The sequence below is a fragment of the Rhincodon typus genome, chromosome 10 (assembly GCF_021869965.1).
Source record: "Rhincodon typus isolate 14 chromosome 10, sRhiTyp1.1, whole genome shotgun sequence".
Lineage (NCBI taxonomy): Eukaryota > Metazoa > Chordata > Chondrichthyes > Orectolobiformes > Rhincodontidae > Rhincodon > Rhincodon typus.
This window is the reverse complement of record NC_063341.1, coordinates 6,613,617-6,628,113: the sequence shown is the minus strand read 5'-3', so window position 1 is coordinate 6,628,113 and position 14,497 is coordinate 6,613,617. Positions and strand designations below refer to the sequence as shown.

At 38.8% G+C, this 14,497-nt stretch overlaps 1 protein-coding gene across 1 annotated transcript in view; it reads right to left on the bottom strand.

Moving 5' to 3' along the window:
* Positions 1-7,598: 7,598 nt before the first annotated feature.
* LOC109913680 (ras GTPase-activating protein nGAP) overlaps positions 7,599-14,497 on the bottom strand; it is a 260,539-nt gene continuing 253,640 nt past the window's right edge. The window contains exons 16-17 of the mRNA XM_048602022.1: positions 11,007-11,037; positions 7,599-9,070 (exon numbers count right to left, since the gene is read on the bottom strand). Coding sequence (XP_048457979.1) covers positions 8,865-9,070; positions 11,007-11,037 — 237 coding nt within the window. The 3' untranslated portion in view covers positions 7,599-8,864. The remainder of the gene's footprint in view (positions 9,071-11,006; positions 11,038-14,497) is intronic.

Sequence of the window (14,497 nt, the reverse complement as noted above, 5' to 3'; positions counted from 1 at the left end):
GCTGCTTGGCCTGCTGTGTTCATCCAGCTCTACACCTTGTTATCTCCCATTCAAGGAAAGTCACTTAGGGTCTGAAATGTTCCCCATTTCAAACCCCAACTCCACCATGAAGTAGTCAATGGTGGAACTACTGAGTGCAATGTTTGATTCCCAGGGTTGTAAAAAATTCACTTCCTAAAATCAGATTTCATCCACTATTTTTAGGTTTCCTCCCTCCCAGAGGAAAATCAGTAAGACTGGTGAAATTAGACAAACTGGTCTGACTCATCTTGTATCTTTTAAAATGGAGGCCAAATACAAATCATAGTAATAGTAGCTATAGTCCCAGAGACCATAGGGCTGCTCTCTCATTACAGAAAGGTAACTGGTGGTGAGTTTAACCTGAGAGTCACCAGGTCTCAAACAAGGAGTGAGGTGAGAAGGCAGGACCTACATGGTGACCACAGCTAGTGTGGAAATTGAACTGCCCTGTTGACTTCACATCACCAACCAGCAGTCCAGCCAATTGAGTTAACCGGGACTGAAGAAAGTCATTACCAGATTCAAAACATTAACTCTGTTTCTTTCTCCACAGATGCTGCCAGACCTGCTGAGTTCCTTCAACATTTTCTGTGTCTGTTTTGTAATTAGCCCTCCTAGCCTGGTCATTCCTCAATACTTTTGGGCCTAGATGGCCTAGGCCTGCTGAGAGTGTCCTGCCAACATGTAGTCACTTGAAAGCAAGCTTTGCACTTACTGGTTGAGGATTGGGTAATAAAGGAGGCAGGGATCTCTGGAGTATCCTGATAATCTTCCAAGGAGTCCTGTGTTTTGCTTCTTTAAGGGTGCCGACTGGCAACACCCTGACTCTGAAAGGAATGAGGTTAAGGGAGACACTTAATGTGTTGTATCTGGGTCTCCAAGGTGGTTGCACCTGTCCATCTTGTAAAGGCCATATTTTTTTGGCCTGTGGACTTAAAATTGGAAAAAGTAATGCTTTAAACAAAGGTGATTGTCTAAGTGATGCTAGTAGGTTTAAAATCAAATTGCTGGAAGACTTAATGAGTTGTATATACAATGTTGCTTTATTGGAGTGATTCTGCCCAGAAACAATCTTTTATTGACTTTTCAATTGGCGTCAGTTGTTGTAGGTGCAAGACAGCCCAGAATAGTAACAACCTCGTTATTAGATCCTGCGTGCAAGGGTTTAGAGTCTTGTGTAAGAACAATACACCAGACACATCTATCTTGTGAAAGGAAAGCAACCATTTCCCTTTCTCTGCCTAGTGTGTGGAGAAGTAAAAGAAAATACTTAGTAGCCAGCTGCTCTCTCTCACCTTGCCTCTGTCAACTGCTCTCGCTGCAGATCCCCTGCTAAAAGGGAAAAGGGACCACCACCTTCAAAGACAATGATGGGGCAATTTCTTAATCAGTGAATTAAAAAGTGAGAATTGTTATACCCACAATCTTGTGTCATCAGCAAAAATTCAGAAGGAATCCAATGAAAATTACTTGTAAACGTCTGTGATCCAAACTAGTGCTATCGAACTGTTTCCGATTTCTTTTCTGTCTACCTTCAATATTCATGTCTGTCTTTGTGTGTCTGTCTGTATGTTTGAATAGGAATTTTTAAAATGTGGTAAAATTTAAGTGATGCAGTTATAGATTAGCCATTCGTCCTGTCTAACTTTTGCCATTGGTTAAATGTCTGATTAAGAAGAAAATAACAATTTATTGCAATGTAAAACCTCTGGCATATTCTTCTAACCTGAATTAGATAGGTAGAAATGGGCACTCGGGTGATTTAATTGCATTTTCACATTTGTAATGACTCTGGGAATAGTGGGGCTTGATTTCCAGCACACTAACCCATAATTCATTATAATATGGTCAGTCAGATTCATGCATGCCAGAACCAGTATGATGCTGATACTGTTGGTGTACTCCTCCACCTTTTGGTGCAGCTTACTAAGTGCCTCTGACAAAACTCCCTACTATTCCTATATCTGTCTGTGTATTTTGACAGTCATTAATGGCAAAGACCATGGGATCATCTTCTGTCTGAGGCTAAACAGGACTGGACTCAGAGGAGTGTCAGAGACCTGGGGCATTTCTTCCTTGATCAGCTGAGGAGACATTTCAGTGATGTGCTTAATGCATTCTGCTCCTGAGTCTAATCTAGAAGTAATATCCAATGAGGGGCAAATCTCTAAAATGTTGGAATGTGGGGGTTCAGTGGCTTCCTCCTCTGAGATGGCCTCTTCTAGATGCTACTAGTACTTGTACAAGCGAAGATAGATAATTAGTTGTCCCAACAGGAATGAAAACTTGTACAGATTATGAATGATTTAGAACTGGTGTTAATCAGAGAGCAAAGTAGCACAGCACAGTGAAACCTATAGTTCGCCATACAAACATAGAGCAGGGTAGGCCATTCAGCCCCTTGATCCTGTTCTATCTTTCAATAAGATCATGGTCAACCTCAAATCCACATTCCAGTGTATGCTGATAATCTTTCACCCCCTTGCTTATCAAGAATTTATCAATCTCTGTCTTAAAAATATATTCAAAGACTTTGCCCTGCCACCTTTTCAGGAAGACAGTCTGAAGAGTCGCAAATCTTTGAGAGAAAATGCCTCATTTCTTTTTTAATGACTCTTTATTTTTAAATGTTAACTCCTAGGTTCTTCTAGAAAAGGAAACATCATCTTCACATCCACCCTGTGAAAACTCCTTGAGATTTTAGATGTTTCAATCAAGTCAGCTCCTACTCTTCTAAACTTCAGCAGAAACAAACCTAGCCTATACAACCTTTCCCCATAAGACAATCCCACCCTCACTATTCCAGGTTTTAGTCTAGTACACCTTCTGTGAACTACTTACAATGCATTTACATCCTTCCTTAAAGTAGGTGACCAGTACTGTACACAGTACTCCATATGTGGTCTCAATGTCATGAAGCACAACCTCCCTACTTTTACATTCAATTCCTCTCAATAAATTAAAACATTCTATAGCTTTCCTAATACAGCCCTTTTGCAATTCAGGCACAAGGACACTCAGATCCCTCTTCATTTCAATTGTCTGCAATTTTCATCATTTAGGTAATATATTTCTATTTTATTCTTCCTATCAAATTAGCCAATTACACATTTTCCCACATAATACTCCATTTGATAAATCTTTGCCCACTCACTTAAACTATCCAAGCATTTTTGTAGCCTCCTTATGTTCTTTCCACAATTTACTTCATACCAGTCTGTGTCTTCAGCATATTTGGCAACTATAGATTCTATCCCTTCGTCCAAGTCATTTTTTATAAATTATAAAAAGTTGCATTCCAAGAACTCATCTCTGTGGCACACCATTCATTACATTTTGCCAATCTGGAAAAGGCTTATTTATTCCTATTGTTTCCCTGTTAGGCAGCCAATCTTCTATCCCCGCCAGTATGCTTCCCCTACACCATGAGCTTTTATTCCCGCAATAAGCATTGATGTGGCACCTTACCAATTGCCTCTAGTAGTCTAAGTACAGTACATTCATTAACTCCCCTTTATCACTGTATCACACATTACTTCTTCAAAGAATAATAGATTATTATCCAATAGATTGGTCAGACATGATTTCCTTTTCACAAAACCATCTTGATTTGACCTGATTACCATGAACTTATCCAAATGACCTGCTATAACATCTTTAATAACTGTAAGGATCCTGCCTTTTTATTTTTGTGACTTTAAAAACATTGGAGGGCAAGGAGAAAGAACAGTTTTTGAAAAGAGGGATTTATCAGGATGGCTACATAATTTACAGCATAGAATTTGATACCTTCTTATAGTTTTTTGAAGATAATTTTTTAACCTTTTTTTTAAATTCATCAATGACCTGCCACTTGTCTTTGCACAATTATATGCTTTTCCTTCAAGTTTGATACTATCTTTAATCTTTCAAGTTAAGGAATGGTTCATTCCTTCCTTGGCTTTTTTTTTTTCTTAAACAGTTTAGATATATCTGTTCTGTGTATTGTGAAAGGATTCCTTAAAGGTCTGTCACTGCGTCTTTCTGCCAAGCTCCCAGTGAGGTGTTCTAATTCATCCCTGAAGGCTTGCTCTTTTCCTTGTTCACAGTGAGGATCCTTATATCTCCACCCCCTGCCTCTGCCACCAGTCTTAATCGCCTCAGCCTGATTATGGACCAATTTCTCTTGCAATGAGAAAAAAGGAGGGATTGAGTATGATCGAATGGATGAAAGAGCAGTTAGTCATGATGCATTAGTAAGAGACATGCTGAGGTGAATATGTAGGATGTGAAGAGGGTAGGAATAGTTTGGGAGGATGAAGCGGGGGAGTGCCTTTGAATGGACCTGTTATGTATGAGAGATATAGTCGATGAGATTTAGTGAGATGTGTATGTAGTGGCATAGTTGAAGTGACTGGTGGCGATGTGGGTGTGAAGTAACAGAGAGAAGATGGTGCCACTTAAATTTGCTAAGTGCAAAAGACCTTCTTCCTGCATTGCTGTGCAACCCTTCTGACCAGGACGTAGCACTGACTGGGAATGTTATTTGGCTCAATGGTCTTGGTGGCATGGCTTCATGTGGCAGTTCGCAGAAAAAAAAATGGGTGGCCCTCTTATCCCCCATCCTGTCCACCATCATCTTCAGAACCCGTTTGATGAAGCAGGATTCAAGCTTTCATCCATGCCTAATAGTCAATCATGATAAAGATGTGGCTTACAAAATCTGACATGGTGTTCAGCTGAACTTTACATATAATGCCAGCAGCATGAATGCTGGAATGTCCTGGCAATGGCAAGCACTTGCATCCCTCCTGCCACACAATTCCATAAGAAAGGCAATCGAGAGCCTGCTTGCAATATGAGTTAGGTGAAGAGTGGCAGATTGTATGGGCACGGCAGATTGGGCACTGTGCATCTCTCTCAGTACCAACTGATAATGGGAAATTTCCACACTGCCTTATTTTAGCCTAATTTACACGAGATTGACCTTTATGCTGGTATATATGAAAACAACTTCTCAAATACAGTGTATTGAATCTCACTTACGTTTAAATAAAACCATGAATATGCAGGCAGCTTCAAACCATTGAACTGGTAGTCCAAAAGGATCTCATGATTTATGACAATGCTGCAGCTTGAGAATGGATAAACTCTCAAACAGAAATAGGTGTCTCAGCCCATCAGATGGATTTCACAAAACAAAAAGAATTGCGGATTCTGGAAATCAAAACTTAGAAATTGCTAGAAAAACTCAGATCTGGCAGCATCTGTGGACAGAAATCAGAGTTAATGTTTTGGGTCCAGTGATCCTTCTTCAGAACTGTTTTGAAGAAGGGTCTTTGGACCCAAAACATTAACTCTGATTTCTCTCTACAGATGCTGCCAGATGGATTTCACCTTTCAGTTGTGATCATTTGAGCAGGTATACATCCGAAAACTGTTTACCTGTCTGGTTCTGAAATCCTTAATACTTTTACCCAACATTAAGCTCAGTTTGAGGGGGGATGGGGAAGACTTGATCAAATTTCTGCAACTTTTTAAACAATGAAATTTTCCTTGTCTTTCTCCCCAAAACACAAAATTCTTAATGTTTAAGAAAATGTTTTGTCTGGTTAGGGAATCTGGAACTTAGGGTACAGTGCAGAATAGGAGATAACTGAATTAATGAAGGATTTCTCAAGTGATAGGGTCTTAAATCTGTGGAATTTAGATACTAAGGGAAAAGGGATATAGAGATGATGCAGGCAAGTGCTAAATCTTGGAGCAGGCTCAAAAAGGAAATGGTCTTCTCCTGTTCCTATTATTTGGGAAGCCATAAACATTCCCAGGTGACCTTCCCATCACACTGCAACACCCGGACTCTCTGCAATGCTTGCAACTCAGACTCCAGCTCAGCAGTTCGGAGCCAGGTTTATTTATGCTGCAGACACTTGGCACAGATGTTGTTGTCTGGAACTGCGATACATTCTACAGAGTCCCACATGGTGCAGTCACAGCACCCGCAATCCTTGCCATATCTGTCTAACATAATATTTATTTAAAAAGTTTACTAGTTTGGAGACAAAAGAACATTCACCAAGTATGGATGGCTGTAATAAGGTATAAAATGGAGCACCTCTTTTCTGATCTGCACTGTAGCTCCATCTGTACCAAATTCCCAACCTGACACTACTACTTATCACTTTCAGACCTTGTCTCATTCTGTATAGTCACAGAATCTTTATACTTGAGACCGGTTTGATAGGCCGCCACCAAGTTGCAACTGCTAAGTTAGCATTCTATTACATTAATTTAGCACCTATTCAGGCAATCACTTGCAGTTCATATGACTGATAAATGCCACTGCCAGGCAGTTTCTCAAACTAGGTTTTTTAACTTGTAGTTTTGACATTCTAAGTTAGAGGCTGACTGTTCATGTAAATTGCATTGAGAAAATCTTGAGATATCCTGCCGATATGAAATTCCTGAGTACTTGTTACTCGTTCTAAGCAGTGTCTCACACTCATGCTTTTCTCACCGCAATTAGATCATCCTATAATCTTCTGTAAGCAAGCGAATACAAGCCCACTTGATACAACCTTTCCTTGTCATGTAACCCTTTATGCCCGAGATCAATTCAGTGAACCTTTGCTGTAATCTCCTGAGAGCCTCATTTGAGACTCAGTTCTCAAATCCTGGCCATTTTTGCCTCAGCAAACCAAGAAATCTGTACTCAGACTTTGGGGATTTTGGTAGCAACTATGTTCTCTAGCTGCACTGTTCCATCCTACTGATAACAGTTTAACGAATCGGTGCAGCAACTGTTCAGAGTCCAACTCTTAACAATGAAGTACGCTCTGTTGTATTGTAACCCTTGAACTAAATGCCCATTTTTATTAATCTTTTAAATTATTTTAAACTTAAATGGCCAACTGAGATCCCAAAATCTGCTCTTCCACATTCCCTAATTTCTCATATTCCGATCAATCTTTCTTAGATGCTGACTTTATTCTCCTCAACATTGAATTTAATGTCACAGTTTTGCTCACTCACTTGATCTATCAATGTCTTTTTGCAGTTTTTTGCTCCCGTCTATATTAATTGTGTTACTGAGTGTCATTACCAGCTTGGATATATGGCCCTCTATTCTGCAGTCTAAGTCAGTAACATACGAGAAAAGCGGAGACTCCAATCCAGATCTGTGGGAGACACCATAAAACAGATCTGGCCTTGCAATCATGGTAAGATGGTGGCAAGAGTTAAGAGCGAGATAAAATTTTAACAAAACGACCACGTCCTAAGGATCCAATACCAAAGGAGTTTTGAAGGAATTCTCAGGGACTTCCAAAAATCTGTGAGAGGAGGTGTAACATTCTAGCATTAACATTATGACAGAATAACTTTTGCTATGATTGGTTAGTTAGATTTCTAGTTGCAGGGTATACAGATGTTTTGCTGAGATGATGTGGGGAACTAGTTAATTAGATGCACAGTACGGACATTAGCCATGTAATCAGAAGAATAAAAATAGGTTTCTGATCACATTCAGCTTGCCCTGCTTTCAGATCCCAAAATTCACATGACAGAGACACAGATCATAAAGATAAAAAAACTTCAAGTATGTTTTTGCAAATTATTTTATTTTCTTTGTTCTGTTCTAACAGTTCTCATTAAAACTGAGTCAATGGTTTTGGATTAAATCCATCTTCAACCTTCACACCTTCAATAAACAAACGCAACAGCAACAACCACTGGAAATCTGAATGCAGTTGCAGGGAAGACAGGTGCACGTTTCAGTTTTAACATTCCTACAAAACAGCTCCAGGAGACATTCAAATTGGTTAGGCTGGTAGGAATTTGGCATAATGTTACTCTAATAAAGTTATAAGATGCTTTGGGTTAACACAGTTGAGATACATGCAAAAAATGAATGGGTTTAAGAAAGAAAAGCGTGCTTGAAGTTCGTGCTCGGCATTACTACTGTTCCCTTTGTCTAGTGTGGCAGCATCATCATTTTCCTACATTCAGTTGCTTTTTCCAGGAAACCACATTTTGTACAACCACAGAAATTAGTTGTCTCTGTCTTGTTCTCTCACTCACTCTGTCGCTGTGTCTCTAACTCTCTCTCTCTCACACACTCTCTTACACACATACACACACACACAGAATCACTCATGGCAATTTCTTACTATGTACAGTAAGCTACAGTTCAGTAAAATAACAATGTCTTTTAAAAGATTTCTTCAATGGTCATATTGATGAATATTTTTCAACTTGATAAAAGTGTGAGTTGAAAACAATAACTTCTAAGATGTTGTGATTTATAGCTTCCTTTTGTTCATGTCAAATTCCTCAGCCAAATAAAACCACTTGTAAAATATCTTTGGCTGGGAACCCAATTAATACAGGATGTTTTATCTTGAAAGTAGCCAACCTGCAATACAACAATCCAAGTCCCAGTCTCTTTAGATACTCCTACTATTTATACAGACTACCTCCTTTCTATGTGCTTCTCAGTTAAATATGTACACCGCTAGTCAGAGAATTTAAGTTCAAATTACACAACACATGAAAATTCCACTTCTTGTAAAATAAATGTTCCATTTTCTACTCTTTCTTTTGCAACAACTTTCAAAGCAGGAGTTCTAACAGATATAATTAAAAAAAGTTACTTTAAATTCTACAAGTAATTATTTACCCCATTATAATTTTACAGTTCATTTCTGTACAGGTTTCAAACAGTTCTCCACAGTGGAGTAAGACTTTTGCAGAGTGTACAATGATGATATTAGGCATTGTCCTGTGAATAATCTCTCATGATCTGAAGCATGAAAAATGTCCTAGCAGCACCTGTAAACAACTCCTCAAGAGTGAATTCAGAAAACTCAGTCCATGTGCGTCTGGTCAGAAACATTCGGACTCCCACTCAACAGCTGCTGTTCTTGAACTCCCCGTTCTCTGTTATTGACAGTTTGGTGGGATTTGTGGGAGAGATCCCGTTCCGAGTTTGCATGCTGTAACGTTCCTTGACCTGTGTTAGAGCATTCATCAGCCGAGAGTTGGCAGAGTCCAGGGAGGTGATTCGTTTCTCCTGAGAGAAAAGCAAAGCAAGTCAGGAATGGGATGCTGAGTGATAGGGTCGAATTCCTCTTGACAATACTTCGCATGAATAGTTTTTAATAATATGAATATAAAACAAATAGCTAAATCATTGCCTAAGATTATCAGCAGGGTAAGGACACAACACACTGAGAAAGGAGGTGGGAAGCAGCCAAGCTGGAGTCTAGTAAAGGCCTTTAAAGATCTCTGGCCCAACTCCATCCCAACTGTGCAACAGTTATTTTTGCAGTCAAGTTTCATTTGTACAAGCAGAAGCACAGCAGACTCCAGTTTAAACCCAAGTCAAACAATCTTCCTTTAGAATATGCCTTATTATAATCTTTGCAATACTTCCAAAGATAGAAAATGTAAAGACAGATATCTTATCCTTGCGATTCATGTGGCTGAACTGACACAAAATTTTATTTGCACAGCAGATTGAGAGAAATTGGATTTGAGTGATAATGGTCGCAGCTTTACGAGCATATGGCTGATGTGGGGGTCAAAGGAAAAGGTGATGGCTAATTTGGAAAAGCTTAGAATATAATAAATGGCAGCAAGAAGAGTGAAACAATGACCAAAGGAGATTCTCTTCCCTAAAGTGGAAAGGACCCCTCCATATGCAATGAAATGCTATTTGTTCAGAATTCCTTTGCCCAATGTAATCAGCTTTCTCTTAGTAGACAAGAAAAAAAAAGTTCAGCTGTTCTTGTTGAATCAGACCTCACTACCGAGCATATCATATAATTCACAGATGAATCCGCTTGAAAAGGACAACTTTTTAAAAGCAGTTCAGTTCATTAAAAATATCCTTATTAAAATCTATTTGGCAGAAAATTAACTTTTATTTTAACTTGAATTTTCTATATTTATCCTCATGGCACAGTCAGTTGGCAAGTTATCTGACTGAACAGAAATTAAAATTAATTAGAACCAGTAGGTGGCACTGAATAGCTATTAGGATCTGTTCTTACAAAAACTTTAATTTCTGAGACGGAACTTGGTGCTTTCACTGCCAACCCTGGCTGAAAACAGCTGACTCAATAAGAACTCTGGGATTGAACCTCGAGGCTTCAGTGATAAGTTTTTGCAAGAGTAATGAAACATTGGAGTTATTATAGATTTTTGTACTACTCATTTCATTCAGAGGAAATTAAACATATATGAAGTTGAAATTTGATGCTCTACTAATTCCAGATAGAACTTAAATTTTTCCTATGAAATTAGCGAAAGTCCCTAATTGATTCGGCAGACAAATGCATAGTGTGATGTGGAATTGAGCCCTGTCGGTAAGAATTGTCCTGAATTTGATGCTCTGTGGGCATCTTACCTTTTCTATCCCATAGTCACCATTCCTCATGGCTAGCAAAGGGCACTACTTGAAAGTGCTTAATTACATGTCAGTCAGCTTGGCTGTCATATTCTCCCAAAACTGAACTCAACACTGCCCTCACTGAACTCTACCTGGGTAACTAATGTCCACGTTGTGGAGATGTTGCCAGCACCCAGGCAATGTCACTGCAACTTGAGCCACTGCTTTCTGAAGACAGACAAAGAAAGTAGAAATGGACAGGAAAATTGACAGGAAAAGTTGTACATTTCTTTTCAAAGTTTTTGTGGGTTTAGCACAGCTCTAAAGATTTTCCATTTCAGTAATATCACTGTACAGTGTGGAGCATTTCTTGGTGCTCATTATTCAACTAGTTATCATGCAGTGTTCTTAATTCTACACCTTGAAAATTTCAATGTTATATTTATCTTTTAAAAAGTGATGTTGATGTTTGCAGCGGGGGCAAACAAAAAAGAAATTACGCAGTCAGAACGTGCAACAACAAGCCTGCACAATGCTAGCTGGAGACAGCGGGGAGGGACCAGTGGCTTTTCTCATCTCTATGAACTGCTTTGCTAGGAAATTGAATCTTACTTGCCTGTTGTGCTCATCCCATCCTCAAAATTGACCTGTAATCAATACAGTGAACATGTCACGGGCAATATTCGGCAACCTTGGCTACTTTTTTGAAGAGACATGTTTCTTTTGTGATAAATACAAAATTAAGGGAATAAAGCATATCTTCACATTATAGTACACAATTGGCTACCAAAACAAAAATCATGGTAGCCAAAGGTAGTATAACTGTAATTATCATATATTCCAAATACTAAACTAGGATGGCTGTGGCAATATATACACAGTTCCTATGTGACCCTTACGTCCAGTCAGAGAGCCCAGGGTTTAAATCTTAGCTCACCTAAACAACTATGCCAATTCTACTCTGGGCTACTGAGGGAAAGAAGGATTATTGGAGACGGGAGAAAAGGAAGAGATGAGAAGAAAAGCATTGGGGGGGGAGAAAGGTTGAGAGGAAGTAAATAGGAGAGAGAAAAGGACATGAAACAAATCAAAATAGAGAGTGGTAAGTTAAATCAGAGGGAGCAGGAAATGAGGTGGGAACAAAATTATAGAAACAGAGATAGAGAAAGTTAAGTGAACAAGAGAATTAATCCAGAAAAATGTACATAAGATAGCAAGAGAATTTTATAAAGGATAATAAGAAAGCATCAGAAAGAAATAAGCTCGTAAGACCAATTATTCATAAATTACCACTGACCAGCTATGACAATAATTAAATTTTTCTCTGCATCCCCCATGTCTCATCACTGTCGTTAGCTGTTGACTACTATTTTAGTACATAGGTCAGATATTCTAATTTTGCATTTCCCTATCTATCTATCTTTTCTGGAATCCCGTTGTGGTTCAGTGTTCCTGGGCTGAAGACTTTTGTTCTCATCACAACAATGAGGAATTAAGGTAATTGTTAAAAAGTTAACAGAGATAAACCAATTGGAAAACAAGAGGATATTAAAACAATGGATGGTCAATCAAAAAGTGAGGCGTTTATAAAATGCAAAACATGGTGAAATAAAAAGAACAAAACTAACAGAAAAAATCATTTTTCACATTTTAATATGAACATAAACATGGCATCTAAAATGTATACTAAAACCTGGACCACACACTTTTCCACAGACTGATTAATATTAATTTTTAAGAGGGATCCATCAGCTGTACTTTAGTTTGCTTTCTTCCGTCATCTCCCTGAGATGGATTAAAGCCCTAGTGCTTATTTATGGACTCAGTACCATGTTTCAAAGGATAGCTGGAATAGACTGAGTGCAAAGGTAGTTGTAACATTTGATACCAACTGCTGCAGGCATTCAGAGCATATTTGATTGCCTCTTAGGAATGGACAAAAATCTGAGTTATAACCTAAATTAGCCTCAGGTATTCTCACTTTCCAGGTGTGGGACACATCAATTGCACCATGTCTGGGTGAAAAACTGAATATATCATTTAATCTTCTATTTCTTTTATGTTCAAATATATCACATAATCCCTACTGTGTGAAAGCAGGCCATTCGGCCCATCGAGTCAACACCATCCCTCCCAAGAGCATCCCACCCAGACTCAATCTCTACCCTATCCCTGTAAATGCATATCCCTTGGCTAATCCACCCAACCTACACATCCCTGGACACTATGTGCAATTTAACATGGCCAATCCACCTAATTTGTACATCTTTGGATGTTTAAATATTTAAGACTTTCATGTTTCCTTTTTAATGCAGGTACTTTCATTTTTCAGTGATTTATTCAAAATTGTGGAGACTGTCTGCCACACTTTAAAACATGAACAGAAGGTATCATTTCTGGGTTTTTTAAAAAAACAGTTCAATGCATGGTGTGGTTAAATGTTAAGATTTAAGCAGTATGTGTGTAACATAGCAATTTAATAAACTAAGCCTACTGGAATTGTACAGTTTTATCATAAAACTGCACCAGATGCAAATTATTTATTGTACCTGGGTAAGTACTGGTAAGGTTTTTGAACTACCATCCACTCTGTTCCTGAGATAACTCCATGCCTCTTCCTGACAACTGTCTGAGCCCCAACCAGATCACATACAATCTTAGGTGACATTGTGATCCAAAACTGAGCTTTATGGGACAATGCCTTTGTATGGGTCAGATGAAGAGGAAAAGAAAATGGATTTGAACAAAGTTAAATATCCAGCATTTTCCACTTGAGTGGAAAGCAATATATAGAAGGATACATGTGCATTAAATCCAACAACAAAATGTGCACTTGTATTGCACCAAGACTCTCCAAGACCTCAGAAGTTTTGTCAAACAAAACCCAGCATCAAGCCACATAAGGAAATACCAGGACAGGTGATAGGATGTACCTTAAATTCTAAACCTAAGGAGGAAAGTAAGGTTAAGCAACAGAAACGTTTGGTGGAGAGTTCCAGATCTCAGGGTCACAGTAGCTGAAGGCACAGCTGCCAATGATGGAGTCATTAAAATTGGAGATTTAAAAGAGACAGAATTGGAAGAGCACAGCAATCCCCATAGAGGTTACAGAGGTAAGGAAGGGCAAGGACATGGAGGGAGTAGAAAATAAAGAGCTGAGTTTCAAAATGGACTCAACTGACAGCCACTGCACTGAAGTGACAGGCAAGTGAGACTTGGTTTGAATTATGATAAGTTCATTCCAAATTTTGCTGTGCATAGGTTATGAAGGGTGGAAGACTGCTTACTTCCAACTTCATAACAATGCCAAACTCTGCCCTGTCTGGGCTGAACTGTCATCCAAGCCGTCATTACCTCTAGACTTGAATATTCCAAAAATCTCCAGGCTGGCCACTCATCTTCCACCTTCTATAAACTTAAACTCGTCCAAAATTCTATTGCTTGTAAGCTAACATGCTCCATGTCCTGTACATATACTAGTCCATTGCTTGCTGACCACTGGTTCCTGGGTGGGCATCATCTCTATTTTCAAATTCAAATCCTTGTTTACAAATCCCCCAAAGGCCTCCTTATCTCAAACTCTGGAATCACTGACAACCTGCAGAGATCTCTAGAATGCTCCAGTTCTGACCTCTTATGCATGCTTAGTTTTACTCACTCTACATTGGCAGATTTTTCTCAGTCAGTGCAGCCCTAGGTTCTAGAATTCCTTCCCTAAACCGCTCTCTTTTCCTTGAGAACAGTCTTTAAAAACTCTCATGTACCCTCAGGATTTCCTTGTGTGGTTTTGGCCGTATTTCATTTTATAACATTCTTGTGATGTAGCTTGGGGCATTTTACTACTCTCAAAAAACTATCTAAATGCAATTTGGATTGGGTTCACGATTATATACACCCTCTTTAAGACTGCTTTTTCACTCCAGCAAGAAATTGTGAGATAGTTATTCTGTCAAAATCAAATTCCTCTCTTCCTCAAAAGTATCTTCCCACTGGCCAGTGGCTTACTGAAATGACCATTCTTTTCAACTGACTGTACATTTTTGGCAAATATGACAACTAAGCAAGGCTGATTATGTTGTCCAATGATACTTGCTTAAAATTCTTTCA